This window comes from Lissotriton helveticus, chromosome 4_1, assembly GCF_964261635.1.
Source record: "Lissotriton helveticus chromosome 4_1, aLisHel1.1, whole genome shotgun sequence".
Taxonomy (NCBI): Eukaryota; Metazoa; Chordata; class Amphibia; order Caudata; family Salamandridae; genus Lissotriton; species Lissotriton helveticus.
Window position 1 is genome coordinate 305,532,262 of NC_136063.1, and position 23,330 is coordinate 305,555,591.

Below are 23,330 nucleotides of genomic sequence, written 5' to 3' on the forward strand. Positions count from 1 at the left end.
TTCATCGAGGATTGAGGGCCTCTGTAGAGTTGTGTTGTCCTAATTATCATGTCACTCTCTTTGCACCCCGCCTGTCAATGAAAAGCCATTTTGTGTCAGTTCCAAAGCTGCGGGATCCTTAACTCACTGTACTTGTTTCCACAATCCCTCCCTGTTGTGCTGCGATTAGTCCCGCTTCCTGCAGTGACCTCGCGTCTCTAGCATGAACTCCTCGGTGTCCTTCCACAGCTGCGCATCACCTCGGAGCCGCGCTCTAATAGTTGTACAAATCTGATGCCCAATTATTCTCAATCGTGACGTCGTCCGAGCCGAAGCGCGTGTCGCTGTGTAATTTAAATGGTGCACTTCCTGCCTTCTCCCGTTTCCCAGGACTTCCTCCGGTGCGAGCTGTGCGCATTTGCTGGTGATTGGTTTTCGGTTTCCTCGGCGCGGTGATTCCCAGCGGCCTGCACATGGATGCTGTGAATCTAGGCAGCAGCTGGCGGGCCACAGACAGATTTCTGGCAGGAGGCGCCACGCTTGCACCTGGCGCTTCTGCCAGGGCTCTCCCCTCGGCGTCACTGCGCCCTGTCAGCTTTAAAATGCATTTGTTGCGCTGCAACTCAGTATGTGTGCGCTCTATCCTGAACTTATGGGTCCTAAGATTTATGTTTGGCAAATCAAATTCTTGCAAGATTCCTAAATATGGGCGTTTCACACGCACAGCAGCAAAAGAAACATATAGAAGACGTGTTTTTACATGATTTAAAATTGGATGTGCTGAGAGAAGTACAGCATTCAACATTTATGAAATAACTAACTCGTGCACAATCTAATTACAACAATATTCAAACAACATGAGTGAAATGGTAAAGGTGATGCACAGCAAGACTCATACATTTAAATATGTAGTAACCATATAAAATGAAGACATTAAATCATGGGGAAGGAAATGTAATCAAGTCCGGGCAAGCCTTCCAACCCCAAACATCATTTCAAGGTCAAATAAAGAGCTATTCCCTAAGACAATTGCTGAATGGTAGAGCGGTCTTTAACTACCCAGGGTATATATATTGGGTCACATAGGCGCTACATATTGCTCAATTTATAGACCTTTCTTCCCCATTTAATACCCTGAATGTGATTGACATTTTTGTCTTCTCCAAATTCATCTATGTGTAAAAAGAGGAAATATAACTCAATTTTTGTAGTGTCGAGATCTTTCTAATGCTATTTATGTGTATTTTATGCAATGCAGAGAATCCACATGCATAGCTTTAGGTAACAATTGTCAAACAACAGGGAAGTAGGCCCGTGCAAAATTTTCGTTGTGTTGGCATAATGAATTACGGCTGATGCGTTTTATGCAAAATAACCAAAATTACTCCATTATATAACGAGTAATTTCAAGTTAGTTCAGGTAAAAATCCTATCATGGAAGCACAGGAACAATGCACACACACACACACACACACAATACACGAGATGTTGTTCGCCGCCCTTGAGTTTTTAGCACTTTTTTTAGTGTGAAATGCGTCCTCGAGTCCAAAATAGGATGCATTTCGCACAAAAATGTAGTGCTAAATGCCTAGTTTGCATTTTGCGCGATTTCACACAATTTTTCTGAGATTTCATCGAATCAAACCAAGGGAAATTACGCAAATTTCACACAACCCTAGAGGTAAGTGAAGCAATTCTTTTTTTTGCCTAGCACATGCTTAATGACTCAAAGAATTGGGTAGAGTCTTAAATCACCACAATGTTCATGCACACGCCTCTGTATCAAGTGATCTTTGAGTTTTAAGAATCTTGGCCTTACTAACTGTAGAGCCCCATGGGGAAGTATGCATATCGTTCATACATGCTAGTTTTATGTAGGTGTACTGTGGAACTTCCCCTATCATTCAGAGAAATTCTGCCTTGGTGTGATATACCCTTCGGGTAATTACTTTGTGAGAATTCATTGCACTTTGTTGTACCGCCAGCGCTCTCTAGTCAACTAGTCATCTAAGGGAATCCCCTATGGTACCAATAGAAGCCACCCATTGAATGCACCTATGGACTCTCATCATGTCTATGTTGCAGTCTACGCAGTTTGAGCTCACTTTATTTAAATATATAGACTGTAAGCAGCATGAAGAGCGTAGAGGAGGTACACTTGGAAATCTATTGATTTGGATCAACTCTAGCATTTCTAAGATGACTCTACGGTTTTAGCTCTGGTATATGAGTAACCTTACTCTTTTCAAGAGATAACAATGTTAAATGTGCTCTATCTTTTCACTGCCTTCCAGCTACTTGTGGGGAATTCTCAGTTTTTCAGTTTACACACACAAGAACATCAATGGTGTTGAATTCACAAATGTACGCTTAATAAAAGGAATTTACTCTATTGCTTCTCTAAACATTAAACATCTAAGAGATGGTTATGAGAGGTCCTCTTTTGTGGAGCAATGTGCCCGAATTCGAGTCTGGCGTTCTTGGGCCGCCATAGTCGCTATGTGGAAGTGTTAGCAGTTCTGTGTCCGCCTCATTATGAGGCAGCTTTTAGGACCATCCACTGTTGCGCCGGCTGTGCAGGGAACCTCCGTTCAATGGCTGTGGTGCAGTGCAAAGGGCCTATATAATATGCAAGGTTGGACTGCCATGTCTGCCGAGCATAAAATGAGTTTTCTCTCTGGGAGCCTTTTCATGGTGGGCTCACTGCCATGAAAAGGCTGGCAGTGGGGAAACAAAAGGGGCCCTAGAGGGCCCCATGGCCCAGCCCCCAGATGCAGGGGCGGCTCTAGGCTCATGGTGGCCCTGGGCAGGGAGCGTAGGTAGGGGGCCCGGAAGAGAGGGTCCTGGCGGGGCGGAGCGCGCAGGCCAGTAAAGAGGGGAGGGGGTCAGGGTGTTTAGAAGTGGAACAGAGCTGGAGGCCGCCAAATCCCTGCCAGGGGCCACCCCGCAAATATGTATCCATCCTCAGAGGATTAATATATTAAGGATATATATTGGCGTGGTGGCCCCTGGGGTTTGGTGGCTCTGTGCAGGTGCACAGCTTGCACATGCCTAAAGCCGGCCCTGCCAGGTGGGAGGCATTCAGGGGGGCACAACATGTACCCCAAATTTCAGGGCAGCATGTACTTCATAGTCCATGCCGTTCTGGAACTTCTTTTGCATTCCCATTGCAGGGCCCATTTTCAGGGCACTGTCATGGGAACGCAGAAGAAAAGACAGAAAAGACCACCAGACACAAGTTCAACTTGTAATCTGGTGGGCGGTCCCTGCACTGCTTTGGCGGTGCTGAGCTGTTGCATAGCCGGCGCAGCACCGCAAAAGTTGTTAACGTCCCTACATTTGTTCACTGTTTCACTTGACTTCAGTTATCTTCATTCATTAGTTGACCAAGACCTCACAGTTCTCAAATAAACACACATGAGTGGCTTGAACACATTTCAAAGATGGAGCTCATGGCGGTGACCACTCCTGCATTCGTTGTAAGAGAGTTAAATATTGTGAAACAATTGCTTTCGAAGCTACATTTAACAAGCATTTACAATGCAATGGTCTCTGCATTGTTAATGTTAGAGCTATTGGCATTGCTCATGACATTATTTTTATTAATGTTTTTTTTTCAAAACATAAATAAATGGCATTGTCATTTACAATGCCAATAGCTTAATCGCTCGCAAATCTGCAGGGTGCAGGTATTCAATCAATCAATCAATCAATTGTGTTTTATCTTTGCATACTGCAAAGCCTTGTAGAAAGGGTGACATGGAGACTCTGGCCTTACTAGTGTGGGGTTCTAGCGCAGGTGCTGAGCAATAGCCTCAATAAATATATGTTCGTAGCCGCATGTAAGCACAGCTGCCACGAGCTGCGCACCCTCTGCCCTGCGGCTCCGCCTTCCACCCATGGACAGACACAGGGCCTGGGGCCTAAGACTGCCCGGCCTCTGCAGCTGCCTCTCTGGGGCGGTCAGGGCCATTTCCTGGATCTGAGAAAGAGTTGCCGAGCTGTTGCCTAGGTTGAGATTTCGACAGGGATCGGAGGTGAGCATGGCTAGTAATGTGTATGGACATTTACCCACACCCCGCCCTATAAACACCAAATACTTCATATACGAGGGCAGGGCCCCGAAGGTAAATTGCATGCGATTCGAAGCCGACCCATCGTAAAATCGAACTCCCGCCGGCATATTGCAACTAAATCCTCCCGCCCCGTTTGTTCAGTAGAGTGAACATTAACGCTACCGCCCAGATCCGCCACTGAAGCCCACGAAACGGCACCTTTGCCTGGTAATAGCAGGAGGAGAGGACGTGTGAAGTACAGGGTAATCAAGTCTAAACGAAATGAGATTTACAAAGATTAGTGGCCCAGTAACATGATCTGGTCATGAACTGTTGAGCAAGCGACGACGCAGCAGCTGGCAAGGCTGCCACATATCTGATGGCGGCGAGGCCAAGTAACCTTCAGAGCTAGAGTGTCACGCACGACCGACAAACAAACGTGCAAGCATTCTGTACAAGTTACTTGCGTAGATAGAACAAGGAAAATGAGTTCCACGATGCAGGTGTAGCTAAAGGTGAGAAAGGTAAAACGCATTGATCCTAGTCATGCTTATTTAGCAATTTTTAACAAATATTAACTAAACTGCGCCACAATGCGTGCAGCGGTTTTCCATCTCCTCCAGTGAAGCTGGATAGAGGTGGCTGATTTCAACACATGAAAGAAGGCGCCCTTGGAATGGCTGTGTGCAGCCCAGCCCGCTCAGCGAAGCTTTTATCGCCGCCGCGCGCTAGTATGCAGACTCCCCCTGCATTCCAGAGAGGGAGAGGCGCGCGACGCGATCCGCTCTGCACTGCCAGGCTGTGGAGACAAGACCTGGCCGCGCGCACAACGTTATCCTATGGAAAAACGCTGCGCGCGGCCAGGTCTTGTCTCCCTTCGGCGTCTCAGACTGCTGAGACGCCGACAATAGTTCTCGGCGAGAACGCGCTTTCAGCGTGTTATAGCCGAGCCCTAAAAATGAGACATCAACTTTAACACTGCCATGTTTTGTGAGTGACACTATCATGACAGTCGATTCCAGTTACAAAAAGTGAATGCTGTAGTGCTTGCAGGCTTTGACATTTTTGGGGCTTTAGAATACTCTTTTTAATGCTAAACATTAAAAAGACATAGGACAACTATGAGTTTCCCGAAGTCAATGGGGTGGGGTATCATTTCTTCTGCAAACTCCAGGCCCAGATCACAGGCCGAGACGTGCTGGCAGAGCTGCAGGGCCTGAGGGTAGCTGCTGCGCCCGGGCCCTGCCCATCAGCATACTGCAACATGGGCGGGCATAAAAGGATTTCTCCAATTCGAATCAATCAGTCAATCAATCAGGGGAATTGTAAGCACACTACTCACCCGTGAGGGTGCTGGAGGGGAGGGAGGTAGCAACTCCGTTCAATCGAAGAGACACGTCTTGAGTGTCTTCTTGAAGATATTCAGGGAGGGGGCGCGTCTGATGTCAAATTGTTCGAATGCAACCAGCTTTGCCCTCCTACTACCCCGTCTTAACCCAGTGCACCACAGCTGTGAGAAAAGGCCCAGACAGATTCACGAACTGCCCCATCAAGTGGCAAATGTGTGTGGATCTGGGTCTGCTATTTTCCCCGGAGCTGGAAAAAGACACTGAATTTGATCAAGCATTCCTTGGTCCACGTGTTATTCCACCGAAATACCCTCTGAGTTCTGGATCTCTGGTCAACCAGTAGTGCAAGATTGTCTTCATCTTGCACTGGTCTAAAATTAAGTTTAAATTAGGTTTATAATTATTATTCAGGACATTGAAAGCAACAATTGTGTATGGTGCAATGTACTCAGGGAGGTTTTAGATCACTGTGCTGCTTTCTGCAGCCCACCCTAAAACACGTTCTGTAAATGTTCTGTGCATACCTGCCATTGTGTCCACCCTGGGAAGGTCCCCATCTGTGCACGATTCATGCTTATTAATGGCCCCATGGCCTCTGTGCTGAGGCGGCTTATGCTTATGGAATGTTTCTGGGAGGAGTCACAATTCATGCAGTGCTTGGCCGTCACACATCTTCTTTCAGTAGAGAAGGGATTATCCTTGTATCTGCTGCTCAGCCTGTGTGACTGTGGTGTGGAATGTTGGTGAGTGATGATGCTGTGGAATGTTTGATGGGAAGAGCCAGTTGTAGAATGGGCAATAGTTACCTATAGGGATATCTCCTTCTAAAGTTGCTGTATACACTCGCTGTATGCAGAATACTGACATGAGAGCTGCAGCACTGCTTAATTCCTCATTAAGTGCACAGTCACAGCTTTCATACCCACTGATGGTTCAACACATGTGCTTCTCTGTAACATCTGTCTCTAGTCATCCCTAATCGGGTCTAGTTATGGAGTGCAATGTTACAGGAAGCAATTCAGTCCTCTTTTGATCACTTTCGTTTCCTTAATATCTATGTCTTGCATATATTGCAGGTTTTATCTGTGTCCTCGAAATTTGTGAGATATTGTGAACCCAACAATTCTGTTATTTACTTGCAGTATCTTGTTTAAGAAACTTAAGAGAGAAATCCAAATATACCGACAGACGGAAATCCAGATAGGCAGAGCAATAGATCATGTTTCAGAGGTGCATGGAATTCTTAAGGAATTACAGGATTACCCCAGTAAAACAGATTGGCAGTCATTGTTTTCATGGTAACTCACAAGGATAAAACTGAAGAATTTAGTATTTATGGAAATTCTGAAGATAAAAATGCAATGCTAATTAATATGCTTTCATAATTTAACAATGTTTCTGCATGGGAAAATATTCTTACAGTGGGGATATGCTTTCCCCTAAATCCCACATTTGAAATACACTTACATCTGCCCTCGGTCACAGTTAATTTGCAACGTTTTGAGTGTGAAAACCTAGCTAGACTGATGAAAAATGTACTAGAGGCTTGGGATATCATTCAAGGTTGTTTATGAAATGAGCGTTGTACATAACCTGTTGAGGCCTAATAGTGAAGAGAAGGGACTTCAATTTCTTTCTGAATTGAAGGAGGGTGGGGACCATCATGGTGTTAATGAGAATGTTGTTCCAGATGTTGGATAAGTAGATGGAGAAGACCTGTCTTCTGGTCTTTCCCTTCTTGCATTTCTTTATCGCCAGCAAGACCATGCCTTGACTCAAGGTTTGGTGCTACCCACTCAGGGCCAGATGTAGGTAGGCAAATACCGGTCGGTAACGGCCGATTTCGGCCGTTACCGACCGGTATTTGCAAATGGAGATGTAGGGGCCCTCAAATTTACAGAATCTGTAAATTTACCAATTCGGTTAATTTACCGATTCTGTAAAATACCGAATCAGTAAATATATCGAATCGGTAAATCCGGATGTAGGTGGCAGTTCAAACACTGCCACAGGCCATTACCGATTCGTTATTTACCATGTAATACTATTGCATGGTAAATAACGAATACCTGTGTACATGCACATCTGTGCATGTACACCTGTGCCATGTGGCACACATACATGCCCTAAGTGTCACATGGCACACAGCCAAAATCAGGGGTGCAACAGGGTGTCAAAGTGACACCCTGTCACCCTTGCAAATTCGGTAATTTTACCGAATCGGTATTTACCGATTCAGTAATTGACATTGATTCCTATGGGCCTGTAGGCCCATAGGAATCAATGGCAATTACCGAATCGGTAAATACCGATTAGGTAATTACCGAATCCTACAGATTCGGTAAAAATTACCGAATTTTTACCTACATCTGGTTTACCGAATCTAGAATAGCGAATCGGTAAAATTCGGTATTCTAGAGTCAGTAAATCAGATTTACCTACATCTGGCCCTAAACGTGTTAATTTCTCAGCCACTTACACAGAGCTACTGTGTCTGATGGCCTTATATATCTTTAAGACGATTCAGGCTAGAATGGTGGGCTGGTGTTATTCTATTAGTGTTGGGCTGATGTAATTGAACTTCTAGAGGCCTTTGATGAGCCATACTACAGATAGCAGCATACTATTCTGCGTGTCAGATTTCTATTAGGGAGACTGTTAAGCAGGGCATTCCTCTATCCAGGCAAGAAAGGACTAATGCTTGCACTGTTGTCCTGAATTCAAAATAGGGTACACAGGATTTAATTTTTTTCAGAAGGAAGGACTGATACCATGCTCCCTAAGTTTTTTTTGTAGGTGTGTTCTTTGAAGGACACGTCTTTGTCAAGGATGACTCCATGTGAGCTTACCTTGGTTGTCAGCTAGTGGGCAAAGTCGTTTAGATTCCTGGCTGAGAGTTAAGCTTGGTCATGTCGTTGTTTGGGGTCGTTGACAATCTCAAGGCATTCTGTGTTTCTTTGGTTGAGTTTTTTGTGGCTATTTGTCAAACAGTTCTATATTACATTGAGACTGGGTCTGAGTCGCTCATTGTCACTAGTCAAGGAGATTTTGAGTTGTGTATCAAGAGTACATTTATGTCTTTCAATGTTGTTGTCAGTAAGCATGTATAAGAGGGTGTAAGAGATTGGGGATCCAGTGGAGAGGATGGGTCCTTGAAAGACTGCATTAGTGGGGAGTTTCTTGGATCTTGAGGTCCCCAAGTGGAAGAGTTGATGGTGGTTTGCAAAGAACACCCCTGTGAACTAAGTTGTACAGATGTGTGATGAATAGAGCCAATTGTGTGTCTCTGAGGGTATCTGCTACACATAGATGTTATCAAGCATTTGTTCGTATTAGTTTGTTTGCTGCTGAGAGTCCTCATTTTAATAAGTGACTAAAAGAAGAAAAGTACTGCCACCCAGATAAGTGAATTCAGAAAAAAAATCATTTGATAATTTTTGTCTCTATAACTAAAAGCTTTTGAGAACATACAGATACCATTGAAATATGTAAATGTACCTTGTTACTAGATTATTGTTGCCTTGCAAAAGCAGAGGATAGTCAAGCTGGTTCTCTTCTACTGTAATACTTCTAAAGCAAGTGTGACTTGACCATAATGAAATCAACCAAGTTTCCAAAGCCTTCATTCTTCAAATGTCTCAAATCAATGTAATTTTAGTTTGACTAAGTCAAAAATACCTAGAATTTGATGTCAACTCTGTTAAAGATCATATGTAATATCAACAACACAGACCTGCAGACGATGGTTGCAGGGTTTACAGAACAGGCAGCGCGGGTGAAAGCTATTGCATGAACGGATAATCCCAAGCATCAAAGCTCATCAACTTTGAGGACTGTCAAGAGTTTTAAAAATGCAATCAACATGACTTTCTACTGATGTATAATGGACTGATGACCAATGAGTTCCTTTTTTAAGATAAACAATAACCGGAAATGTGCAGTGTGCCTTCCAGACTAATTTGGTCAAGTGAACTCCATACACCCTGTCATTCAAGTGAACTAACTAAAGTAGACAACTCCGATTTTCCATAAACCAGTGTTAATAAAAGTACAAATGTCTAAGCATCCCTTTATTTCTACCTAAACTGATGATAAGGCACCTATGCAGGAAAACAGCACATGTTTACATTCCGTACCTTAGCATTATTTCTATCTGTTCTTTTGATTGCTCGCCATTCCACTTTTTTTTAAGGAAGAGGCTGCATGTTTCTTGATGAAATAATCTCAAGTGACCACTGGTGGCATAAAATATACACAAGGTGACCTTGTGCTTCTCTAGGCACTTGTTTGTACACTGTGGGTGTCTAATATTGTTCCACTGGCATTGGATCTCTGTCAAATCAGTAGGATATCCTCATAAGATTGGTCACCTCTGCTCTACTGATGATATTCTGACACCTGATCTCGATTTTACGGCCTTATTGAAGATGGTGGTAGAGAAGTGAGATGCCTTCGTGGCCACCCTACACCACATGTTATGTTTTTGTACCTTTTGGTATTTTAGCGTGTAAGGAATCCTCTGCTAAACATAAGCTCCCATACCTTAATCAAGATGATGATCTTCAGAGTCCTTTTTAGCATTGTAGTTTTTGGATCCTCCTCTGATACTGATAATGCAGCTTGTACAGAGTTCCATTTAAATTCTTTCTCACTTTCCCTGTCCTTGAACTGTAAAATAGCTATATCTACTGAAGTGAGACAAGTTGTTTTTAATAGTTGTGCGTATATCTGTTTTCTAAATACCAAAATAGGTGCGTTTTAACTAACTCAGACTGAGATGCACCACAGCAGGCGTAAGACTAACGCAGGCCCTTTCACATGGGGCTTGTCCCATGTGAAAGGACACATTGCTGGAGTTGCGTTACTTTTCTGACCCACTCCAGCAATGCGCCACTTTTGCACCATAAAGATACGTCAGAAATACTGACGTATCTGTAACTCCTTGCGCAATGATGCGTCACACTGTAAATATGACACATCATTGGTGGTGCAAGGAGGGCGCAGTGAAAAGTGGCGCATCGCTGTTTTCACGCAGCGATGAGTCACTTTTCATAAATGAGGCCCCCCAGGTTTAAATCACATGATGAAGTTCTCATGGACCCATAAGGTCAATGAGAGATGGGGCAAGAAGTATATACAGAATCACAGCAAACAACACTGCTAACCAGCTCTCCTAAAAACGTACCATCTTTTGCTCTTTAAGTGGTCATCCTCATCTGACGTCTTTGACAAAAAGGGAAATGCAAAGACCATGTATCCACCAGTACCAATTATGGGACACTTTTTGTAGGACCCTTACTCAAAGATGCCATCGGTGTGTCTAGAAAGTCACGGAAAGCTAATGGGAGTGAGAACACATCTAATTGTTTTATATTTGAGTACAGCTTTGAACGGTACGACTAGACTTTGCACTGCTTAAAATACAAAAGTTAAACTATACATTAAAAAACACAGTAATAAGAAGGAATTAGCCATAAATATTGTAGATATAAAATTACTCAAAAATCGAGAAAGTAAGGAGGGCATAGGAAGAAGAAGATGGAGGGTTGGAGAACGTAGAAGACCGGGCTTGAAGTGGAAAGATGTTGGTGTATCATAAAGTAAGACAAAAAATAGGCTTTCAATATGTTGTGAATGGTAAGAACCGGGCGGAGACAAGTCTCCAGTTAACGAGAAGCAATTTAAGCGATGTTGCGACTTTACTGCAGAGGATGTCAAGCAAAGTAGCCACTTGCTATGGGTGGACACCAGACCCATGGCAATGTTAAATTTTGGAGAGAGGTAAACAGAATGGTTAAAGTTAATCACCTTGGAGCCAACAGAAGGAGCTTTGAAGGTGATGTGGGCTTAAAGAGGAAGCTAGTGGGGTTCACCAATGTCAAGGGTGATGTGAGTTGTTTTGGAGGCAGCATCAAGCTTTGGCATTGCTTTGAATGGGGAAAAGTGAGCAGTTCTAAGGTCAAATAGGAGAGCATTCCCAGAGTACAGTCAAGAAATGGAAAGATGCTGGAGTGCAGTGTGGCTGTCATTCTAAAATAGAATAGGAATAATTATTTGAGATGCTCCAGTTAGAAAAGGAAAGATTCATTTGCTGAGGTTGAGGGGTGAGTTTAGTTTCAGAGAAGAATCAAAGGCATGCATGAGGAATGTATAAGTGCACACAAGGATGGACCAGATACTACTTTTCTGAGTACTCAGGATAAGACCAGGAGGCGAAAAGAAATCAGTTAGAAGAGACTATTTTTGTGAAATAAAGGGAGCTTTCATACTTCCCTTGGTGCTCAACAGGTCCAAGGAGAGAAAGTTCTTTCACTTTCCTTCTGGAGTAGATTCCATCTGCCCATCCGAATGAGCATCATCACCGCCACAGGGATTCCTTAAGCCAGTGTAAAGTGACGCGTGGGAGGACGGAGATCATTCTTTGGACTCAGCCGCCGCTTTCAGGAAGAAGACTGTTGTCTGTTTTATCCACTCTGTCCCTGTTAAAATGGCTACTAAAAGAGCCACAAAACCCTTGAAGTGGCCAAGAGTTCATGTCTTAGCAAAGAGATAGCCACAGAACAACACACGTTCAATAAGAAGAGTTTGATTTTTTTTCTCTCCCTACGCCCCACTGATCATGTAGAAATCACATTCTTCACCTAAACTTAGGGAGGCCTGACTAACTGGTGTTGAACACGCCTGAGGGTGGACTACAAAACATCAATATTAAAAAGAACACCCTGAGGTTGTGTGTGTGGAGCTTGCACCACACTCTACTTTAGTGAATATCCTCACTATATGCTACTGTAACACCACACCATGCAATGCACACTTAGATAAGTAAAGTGAGCAGTTTACTCACAACATGCACACCGAGAGCTCAAGCCGAATAACGGCCTCCGTGACTAACTGCCTCATTAGAACCCCACAACGTTCTATGGAATGTACCAAGCTGAATGAACGGGGAGGCAAGGAAGTGCCAGGGAAAGGAGTGGGATAAAAAAACATAAGAAACCGTATAAAATATCTTTGAACAAGTATGAATGACCTTTTAAATGTAATGCACACATACGTGTAAGTGGAATTAATCAAAGAATCTACCTCTGTATGGGAAATAACTTTTATTTGAACTGTTCAAATTATGCTCAAAAGTCCCTCTGTGAAAAGTACAATTCTTAAAGCCAAAAAGCGTGTGTGAGTGCCATGTTCACAGTCTAGTACAGTGCTAAAATAAATACATCTTTTCTTCATCGGCGTCATAATACAGATGTGGCTTTGTGAGGTCAGTTCCAAAGAATGTTTTCTTTCAGTGGGTGATTAGCTTGGTTCGTTCACACTGACGCCCTTCAGTGCAAGTAACAGCCTTGAACGGGGCTCGTGTGTGGATATAAATAGAACTGACCCTCCGCTCTAGTACACGTCCCGTGTCCTCACCTGATGCTTTGTGTTTGTGTAGGTGTGTGACTCTGACACTATGCTGGACCCCGCCTCGTCCGTGGAGATGGTGAAAGTGCTGGAGGAGGACATGATGGTCGGTGGTGTTGGCGGGGATGTGCAGGTGAGCAAAGCATCTTCAACTGAGTACCACTGATGTGGTAACAATAAATGTCTGTTGTCAGCGCCAAGATACCACTTTGGCTGTGAAAGGATGCTATAAATGTACACGGCTCTCTTTGTTGAAATCATCACAGGAGGGGATTTTGAAGTGAATAAGTCTGTTCATTGTTTTACTTTAACTATAGTTTTGCTACTTAGCACTAATACTTGGAAAGCAGATTTTACTTTCATTCTCAGGTGTGAGAGAAGTGGATTCCACTCCCTGTTCTCAGGGGGGTAGGTTTGGGTCAATTGCGTCACATTTGATAAAGCACGTTGGGGCAGATTTACAAGGAACTCACACATCTGCTTAGATGGGTCAGTTTCCTTGCATCACCTTCAAATGTCCTTGCGCCACCATGGATGCGCTCTATTTACAATAAGGTGCACCATGGCGCAAGGAATTACAGATGCGTCAGACATTCTGACGCATCTGTTGGAGGAAAAGTGACGCATTGTTGGAGTTTGTCACAAAAGTGATGCAATTCTAGCAATGCACCAGAAAACATAGGTAGGTCCCATGTAAAATGCCTTCCTGTCAATCCTTATTCCTGGTCTGAAGCAGTAAAATCTCGTACATTTCACTGCGCCAGTTCTACATGGCTTTTTGCATGGGAACTCCTACTCTGCATACATTATACCTGGCGCAGGTATAATGTGAGGCAGGGCTTTAGAACACGACGCATCTCCCTAGATGCATCACATTTTAAATGGGCCGCAACTTTTACCCCGCTGCTGCTTCCCAAAAGTGACGCACCGGCGGTGCTAAAGTGACGCAAGGGGCTTGTAAATCTGCTAATGCTGGGCGTCCAATCCTTTTTGTGAACTTGATTGAATAGCTTACAGAACCTCCATTGAATACCAGAAAGCATGACCGGAATCATTTCAGAATGGATCACGGTTGCAGCCTGTAGTTACAGAGTCGAGGGTTCACCTAGACAGACTGCAATTTTGTCGAAAATTATTTGCGGTCGATTGGGTGAAGTGCACGACTTTTACAGACAGGTAAGTTGCAAACTCTGCACTCTCTCCAAGGTCTCTCAGGGGGGTGAGGGGAAGCAAAGCTTTGAAGGAACAATTTTCTGATAATGACACTTACTGCTCATGATTATCAACCTGTTGGCCTGCACCGTGCACCATAAAGCTCAGAATACCTGCACCACAGTAGTGGTTTGTGATTAGGACATTCATAGTATAAATAACTATTCATCCATTGCTTCTCTCCCTTTGCCTCAAGTGGCCTTCCATCTCTTCGCTCCCTGTCATCTTCACCCTGTTTCTTGTGTGCCTGTTTTGCCTTCTGAGAGCTGGGTTTTCCTTATTGATCTGTTTTCTCCCTGAGGCACCCAAAGTCCTTGTCCAGTGGTGTTGTGTGTCTTCATTAATTACTTCCCCCATCAATTGACTCACTCACTCATTCGTTCATATATTGGTGTGTAAATTAATTAGTTTATGCCTTACTTGATGTATTTATTAATCAATGTGTTTATGTATTTATTTGCCCATTCTTCTTTAATTTACTTACTAAACCATCAACTACATTTTTGTCCTTTTCTCATCTTAATATACTTTAATACTCCCACCATCTTCGCCCTTCCCTTTTCCCTACCACTTGTCCACTCTCATCTGTACTGTCACCTGCATTCTATATTACCTCACTCCTTCTTAACCATTCTCTGTTCTCATTTTTTTCGTTTCGCCTGTTGTTCCCTCAAGGTGTGTGAAGAAGTAATGCTCGCATAACTAATTAGGAAAAAGTCAATTGGCAGTGTTCATGTAGGTCTACTAAGCCTGTTGCATTCACTTTAGATAAATCATAATTACACATGGAAAAGGTTCTAGTACACCTTTGCCAAATCCTTTGCAATGTGAAGATATGATATCTGACCATTGAAGCTGCAAGGTGCTGTTATCATAGCGTATCGATGATGGGAAATTTTATGGGCAGCGTGGCTGAGGCATTGGAGCATGACGGCAGGAAGACATAGCATGGCACAGGCAGCAAAGAGCAGAGAGTATAGCTGATGAGTATGGAAAGATAAATCATAGAACAGAGGGGACAGAGCACAGAGCAAGGATAGCCCATCACACAGAAGACAGCATGGATCAGAAAGGATAGAACATGCCAATGGTACCACTGATCGCAGATCAAGGATCAGAGTGGATGGAAGAGACAGCAGGTGCAATGGATCAGGGTGAAGGAGCATTGCACAGTTAGCACAGAGCAAGGGGTGGAGAGTGAAGCTAGGGGGGCGCAGCTTTGCAGGGGCAGCACGAAGCATGGGAAAGACAGCAGGGGCTTCAGGAGAACAGCGCAGCGAATATTGTGGAGCAGAGAGAATGGATCATGGAGCTGTGAGGGTGGATCATTGAGCAGGATGGATGGAGTGCAGAGAGGAGGCTGTGGAGGACAGAGCAGGCACAGTGGCCTGAATCAGCTAACACAGAGGAGGGAGAAGAAAACAGAGCAATTGTTGCTGATGCGGGAAGATCTTACAACCATTATGGATCTGTAGGATGGCGCATGTAGAGGGAAGCGGATACTGGGGTATTTGGATGCACAGTTAGCAGGAATAAGGAAAGAGGCGATGAGTCATTAAATATTGAGCCTGGAGCAAATATCTGGGATCTGACTGCAAAGAGCAGAGAAGAGAAAGCATGGATTAGGTAGCCAGAAAACACGGCATTGAGAATGGAGCATAGAGGATAGAGCAAGACCGTCGGAAGCAGAGCTGGTCGAAGTTATAATGTGGCAGGTAGAGAATGGAATATACAGCATTGTAGAGGAAGGGTAAAGAATGGAGCATGGAAGACAAAAGAGTGTGACTGGTACACTGGAGAAGGGAAAATGAAGCAAGTAGCCTGGAGCAGAGTAGACGGTGCATGAAACCGATGGCATGAAAGAGGTAGCTAGGAAGGAGAGGGAGGAAGAATGGAGCAGGGAACACAGATCATGGAGGTTGGAAGAAGGATGATAGAATATGTGGCAGTATCATGGCACAGAGAGGACAAAGAACCGATAAGGCAGCAATAAGAGGGAAAATGTAACAGAGATAGCAAAACACAGCACAAGGAAGATGGAGCAAGTGGACGCATCATGTACCAGAGAAGAGAAAGTATGGAACAGATAACATGGAGAAGGTATAGGATTGATGAAAAGTGGAGCAGAGAGGATGGAGCATGAAGCAAGGAAGATACAGCATGTGGCATGTATCATTGTGCATGGACGAAGGGGCATGTAACCCTTAGTATGTAATAGCATGGAACGGGCCATACAATTAAGGAATATTGAAGCACAGAGTCAGAAGGGTTAAAAATTAAACACATGTTATGGAACATGGTACGTGGACAGAACATAGGACAGATCCAAAGGAATGAAGGATATTTGACACATACAGTGAGGATGTAGCATGGAGAGAATCGGATTGAGAATGAAAAAGGCACATTTGACAAAGTGCATGGAAAAGTAGGGACAGGGGTAAACTGGGCACATCCACTTCCTCAAATTAGTATCATGAACATTGGCTGCCTAGGAAATAAAAAAATAGCAAAGTCTTATGTGGTATTGCCTGGAAAACTGAATTATTTTTAGGGCGAAAGCCTTACATACCCAGAGGTGGCAAGCTCCATCATAGGGCCCCTCCTGACACTGGTAGAAGATAGCACTAAAGAGGGCTACAACCTTAAAAAGACAGGGGAGCTCATGAAATGAAAATTAAAATGGGCTTTGTGTGGTTGTGGGGAACTTGGTGAATTGGTGAGGTTGTAGCCTGTGAGTAATATGCAAGTAATAGTTAAGACTACCTCCTGGTGAACAAACAATGTTATTGAAGCCACCAAGGGGGTGGGTGAAAAATAAAGGGGAATATTTCTACTCTTTGTGGGAAGTCACATAAAGGTTAGAAATATCCCCATTTATTCACCTTTATTGTCTAATAATGTGAGAAGGGGTCCTATGATGAATGCATGTCACTCCTGGGTGGGTAAGGGCTTCCAACCTTTAAAGAACTGACTTTTCCAGGAGAAACCACACAAGACTTTGCTATTTTGTGACTCCCTAGCTCCCAATTGCATGGTACAAGAATGAAATGGTAGGCAGTGGTGAGGACAGTTCTGGTGCACCATGGTTTAGTAAGTCTGGAGAATGGAATGAATGAAGCAATAGTTTGAGTGTGATGCAAGAGGGGCTTAAAGAGAAGAAGAGAGCATGGATAGGAGCGTGGTGCGACCAGGAAAATAAACATGCACCCAGATAATTAGAGAAGCATATAGCATATTAAAAATGTACTCAAAGGGATGTATAGGAGCACACAGAGAGATCATGAAGAATTCAAGAAGAATTAACTAAGAAGCGTGATGCAAAGTTGGCCTAGGTTTGCGGAACCATGCACATTTTTTGTGAGAGAATCCTCATTATTGCCCATAAGATGCTTGAGCAAGATGCCTTAAAGTTATGTGACTGTGCAGAACAACCCAGTACAGCAGAGAAGCTGGTCCCAATTGAACAATTCTAAATAACACACACAATTAAACACCATTAGGCCTTAATACATTAGTACTCCATAATTTGTTTCTCAATGATATTTAATCACATTGAACAGATGTTTAAACATCAATAAATAATCCGAAAAAATGTATCAAACAAGTGCCCCATGTAAAAAGGCAAAAGGGGAGAGAAGGTAGTGTGCATCAAGTGAGGGTTGGAGGAGTGAAAAAGGAAAGGTTTTGACAATATATCCATCCCACCATTATTTACCATAAAATCAGCTTTTCTCAGCCTCACAGTTAAATGATAACAAATACATAGCCATTGTTTGTACTACACTGACACAGTGAAAAAGCACTGTTGACCAAACTGGCACAAAACGGTGACAAAGTTGACATTTCGACCCCAAAACAAAGTAGGCTGCTTAGGATCTTACACCGGGGTCTTCCTCAGGACAGAGTGTGGGGCACAGGGACGCATTGCAAAGGCAGAAGATTGACAGCAACCGTGGGGATCTACCAAAGTCGTGACTGTGTTTCCCCTCTCCAACTATTTCGGAACCTTAGAGTTCATCTGGCACAAACCAATTTGAATATTAAATATTTATTTCTCTGCAACAAGAGGTGATTTCCAGCAGCAAGGAACCCTCAAGATTTTTTCCAAGTGCTATCACTCCGCTCTCTGCTTTTGGAGCCTATGGGTCCGCCTACAATGTTTCCACCATCCAGTTAAGGGTGGCGAATGGTGCCCCACACTCAGTCCTTAGGAAGAGCCCAGTGTAAGGACCTAAGCAGCCTACTTTGTTTTGGGGTCGAAACGTCGACTTTGTCACCGTTTTGTGCACACTACCTTCTCTCTCCTTTTTCAGATTATTTATTGATGTATGATCATCTGTTCAATGTGATTAAATAACACTGAACTCCGAATTATGGAGTACTAGTGTATGGAATTGTTCTACTGGGACCAGCTTCCCTACCGTACTGTCCTATACCCAGGTCCCAGGGGCTTGTTTGGGTTTACCCTTTCCTATAACCCTGTGCAGAACAACCAGCACCCCCAATGTAATCAACAATTCAGGAGGCTTTTTATAAATGCAAGTAATGCCTGTTGAGAAACAAGCACCCATGCAATGTCATTACAATCTCGGAAAAATAAAGAACAAAAAACTCCTGATGCTTGTTAAACGCCTGTTCCATGAGATGTTCTTGTCAGTTTGCTGAATGTTGCAACATGTATTGATTTAATGTTGCAATGTTTAAAATCCTAGTGAAAAGATGCCCATGTTAATCTGTATTACTTCTCTAATGAGGCAGGGTAAGAACAGAGTGATACAGAGGGATGAACCACTAGGGAAAGCGAAATGGCGAAGAAAGAGGACTCTATGAAGAGTCTAGAGAGAGTAAGAAAGATGCGAACTATAACTAGAGTCAAGTGTGCTAGAGACGGCTGAGAGAGAGAGAGAGAGTAAGCAAGGTTATAAACAGTCATGTGAGCAAAGTAGCTGAAAGTCAGCACAAGAGACAGAATAAAGAGAAAAGAGATAAACCCCAGAGAGAGAAGAGAGAGCCAGATTAAGTAACATGCAGGGTATAAAAACACTGAAGAAATTACACTTAAAAGAGTCAGAGACAGGAAAACGAGAGAGAGGTTATAAAGAGACATGTGGGAAAAAGAGCAAAGGTAGGAAGTGAAAGAGGAGAAAGTGAAATTCAGCACTAAAGCCCTGATTGTCAGTGCCCTTGAATGTATTTATTGTACCCAATAAAGTCCAACACCCCTGGGTATGAAATATATGAAGTGTACCTATTAGAAGTTTACCCCAGTAATGTGGAATAACATACAACACAATCTCTTTGTCTGTGTAATTACTGTCTCTTTCCCCCCATTAAACCAGTATCTGTAAAGCTTTGCAAATGTAGACTATGGAATTGAAGACTGGTTAAGTTACTGGGAGGGGAGCTTCATCATACTTTCCATAGTACTAAGGTTTCCTTACACCACTGACTGGCTGTAGACATTATGGTATGGTATCATCTAAAATCTGGAATGCCCCAATAATAAGTACATTTAGAATGTGTCTTGTGATTCCAGATTTAACAACAGGAAAAATTTGAAAAGTACAGCTTTCAACTGTAAATCCAGTTCATAGCTTTGGTAGCCATACTTGGGTGTCTTCTTGGTTTCAACACTCAACTCTAGAAATAACGACATGCAAACAAACGTTACCATCTTTCTTTGGTTAAAATGTCTTTATTCTTGTTTAATTTTGTTCATTTTGTGGCCAGGTCTGCAGTAGATTCAGTGATATATGCTTGTTTTCTTCTCTTTCAGATTTTAAACAAGTATGATTCCTGGATCTCCTTTCTCAGCAGTGTAAGATACTGGATGGCTTTCAACATAGAGCGAGCTTGCCAGTCATATTTTGGCTGCGTACAGTGCATCAGTGGGCCACTTGGAATGTACAGAAACTCACTTCTGCATGAATTCATTGAAGATTGGTACAACCAAGAATTTATGGGTTCCCAGTGCAGTTTTGGGGATGACCGCCATCTTACGAACAGAGTGTTGAGCCTGGGCTATGCTACCAAGTACACAGCAAGATCAAAGTGCCTTACAGAAACACCGATAGAGTACTTAAGGTGGCTAAATCAGCAAACGCGATGGAGTAAGTCCTACTTTAGAGAGTGGTTATACAATGCAATGTGGTTCCACAAACACCACTTATGGATGACATATGAAGCTGTAATTACTGGATTCTTTCCCTTCTTCCTCATTGCAACCGTCATCCAGCTGTTCTATCGGGGAAAGATCTGGAATATCCTCCTGTTTTTGCTGACAGTCCAGTTGGTAGGTCTTATAAAGTCTTCCTTTGCCAGCTGCCTGAGAGGAAACATTGTGATGGTGTTTATGTCTCTCTATTCAGTGTTGTACATGTCGAGCCTTCTCCCTGCCAAAATATTTGCAATTGCCACGATAAACAAGGCAGGTTGGGGCACATCCGGAAGAAAAACCGTAGTGGTCAATTTCATAGGACTCATTCCTATATCCGTGTGGTTCTCTATCCTCATGGGAGGAGTGATCTACACAGTATGGAGGGAGACAAAAAAGCCGTTTTCCGAAACAAAACAGTGGGTCCTGATGATAGGTGCAATACTTTATGCTTGCTACTGGGCTATGCTCTTGACTTTATATGTGGTTCTAATCACCAAGTGTGGCAGGCGGAAGAAGGAACAGCAATACGACATGGTGCTCGACGTATGATGTACCCTGTTTCACCTCCACGTTGTAGAAAATATATCCAAAACTTAAGAGACATTGTCTAGGAACTAGTATTAATGGGCATGGATATATGCCACCAAGGGAAATACAACACTGCTGCTTGGACTTGAAGAGTTACATGTTTTATGGGTTTATTTTCATTTTTCCAAAGCAAGACAGTCAACCATTTCCAAGAAAATAAACACAGATAGAACTCATGTTTCTCCTTTGAAAATGGAGCGACGTTTTCCTTTATGCACTTTTAATTGTGCATATGCTTGACAGTGTTATGTTCAATATACCTCACTGGTCATGCTTATGTGGTTGGTCATGGTAAGCAAGGCATTTGGAAGGTCAACTGCCCATTTACACTGTGACCTCTATTCAACAGATAATGTTTTGACTTGATGGGCGAGAGACAAGGTTAAGCTAATTCCTCTCAACTATACACTTCCACATCACTCACTAGATAATGTTGAGTATCTAAACCTTTCTTGTCACTTTACAGCTTTATATTTATGTAGACAAGGGAAGGAAAATGGAGCGCTTAACCTGTCTGCAGAAACCAACGTAGCAATATTTCTGTTGAAATGGAGGTTTAACTATGCAACACATCACCAGTAATCTGGGTCGAGCAATACTTACAATGCCTTTCAGTGTAATTTATGAACTATTTTAAAAGTTAGTTTTGTTTCTAGGAAAGGTTATTATTTTAAGCTGCCAAATGTAATGCCAAGTGAAAGAACATTGGTGATGCTGTATTTTTTATAATGTATTTTTGTGTGTTCTATTTTTATGTCCGTTTTTCTAAAGAAATGTTACATATTTTATATTTTACTTATCAGCCAAAATGTTTTATTCTCTTGTTTTCTTTTTTAAATGTGTTTTTGAAAGGATTCATACTTGTTTTTTTAAACTGGCCAAAATGTGAAACTTTATATTGGTTCATATTGTTCACAAAAGAAAGAATAAAATGTTTCTTTGTACATTTAAAACTGATGAATAGTCATTTCTGTGAAAACTATTTAAACTTGAGTTTGATGCCTTTGTATAAAAAACTTTCAAGTTAAGAGTCAAGACAAGAACGGCCCAAACTTTTTGTATATGTAAAACATTTGACAGTTTAAAGTGAAACGTAAGTTCAGAAACAGAATATTTGGATATTAGTTGCTTTTATTAAAAACACTCTGCAGGGGATGATGATTTTTTAAAAATATGGGTCACGGCAAAAATATTCGATATGCAGCATGGCTTAGGTTCCTTTATTAATAATAAATGACATATGAGTAAACATCGTTGTGTATTTTTGGGGATAGGAAAGTAAGTTTAAATATTTTCTTACTCCCATATTAAGTAGATCATCTTGTAGACCCCATGTATTTTCAATTTCGATGAATAGTGACTTTAATGTTCCTCCAGCAGGGATTGCCATACCCGTTCTGCTGGATAAAAAGACTAGGGTTAATTGAAACCGTAGGCTTTTGGACGTGGGTTCGATCTCTTCAACCTTACAGGTTGCAGGGATTTGTTGATTCATCAAACCCTATTAACCTGTTCAACATTTTCTGTCATCCATTGTATAAGTGCACAATCATGTACCTTTTGGTCTTGCAGAATGTGTTGAAATAAGACAACCCCGCCATGTGATATCAGAAATGTATTCTTCCTTCCCTTATGCAGACACTCAAACAAGCACTTCCATTCTATCATACTTGAACACGAAGATGTACTTTACTCACAGTCTACGAATGTTATTAGGTTGACAAATAAAAAATGCCCCATTGGGTTGACCCAATTGGTTGTTACGAGACACAAAGTCGATTGTACATTTTTCAAACTTTTTACAATATGTCATTAGTTGAATCATTTGTGGTTTCAAAATATTGACCAGAATTTCTCATTTTGTACAAGATTCTGTTAATTACCTCTATTTATTCTAGCCATGTGTTTCTTGTCTTTCTAATAGAGAATGTATTGTACAAATGATTCATTCATAAATAAAGTATTTTTTATATAAAGATGACTTTTTTATGTTGTGTTGTACCAACATGTATACATCAACGCAAAAAATTGTATTTGTTTTATTTGCCAAATAATCGGCCATTTCTATAATATTTATATTAGAATATGTACATAAATTCAAAGACAAGCTCATAGTCAACAGAGAAGTTATGCATTTGAAAACTCATAACTATGTTGAAGTGCACCATAAAGAGTAAGACTAGTTACATAAGGGTCTTCTAACATTAAAAAACAGGCATAATTACACACATGACCCAAAACTCTACAACATCTCCAAATGAAAAACAAAAAAATCTGTCTGGCGGTCTATCTCTCTATATTACACAATGGCGCTAGTTATAATTAGGTTAGGGTTTATAGAGGAAGAACTTTTTTTGTTTTACTAATAACTTTGGTATAATTTAAGATGCCATCAGTGATATCATCAATGATGTAATTTAACATGTCATCAGTGATGTAATTTGTGAGGTCATTTTAGCAGTAAATGGTGGGGGCACAAATTATAGTTAGCTCAGCAATCAATCACTGGTCAATTTCATTGCCCCACTTTTGTCATAAATACAGAATGCTAGCACTCTAGTTGCTCATTAGAACACTGTGGGA

The 23,330-nt window shown here is 42.2% G+C and overlaps 1 protein-coding gene across 1 annotated transcript in view; it reads left to right on the forward strand.

The window, feature by feature from the left end:
• HAS2 (hyaluronan synthase 2) overlaps window positions 1-22,723 on the forward strand; it is a 63,685-nt gene extending 40,962 nt beyond the window's left edge. Inside the window, exons 3-4 of the mRNA XM_078686825.1 lie at window positions 12,822-12,923; window positions 19,779-22,723. Coding sequence (XP_078542951.1) covers window positions 12,822-12,923; window positions 19,779-20,708 — 1,032 coding nt within the window. The 3' untranslated portion in view covers window positions 20,709-22,723. The remainder of the gene's footprint in view (window positions 1-12,821; window positions 12,924-19,778) is intronic.
• Window positions 22,724-23,330: the final 607 nt, after the last annotated feature.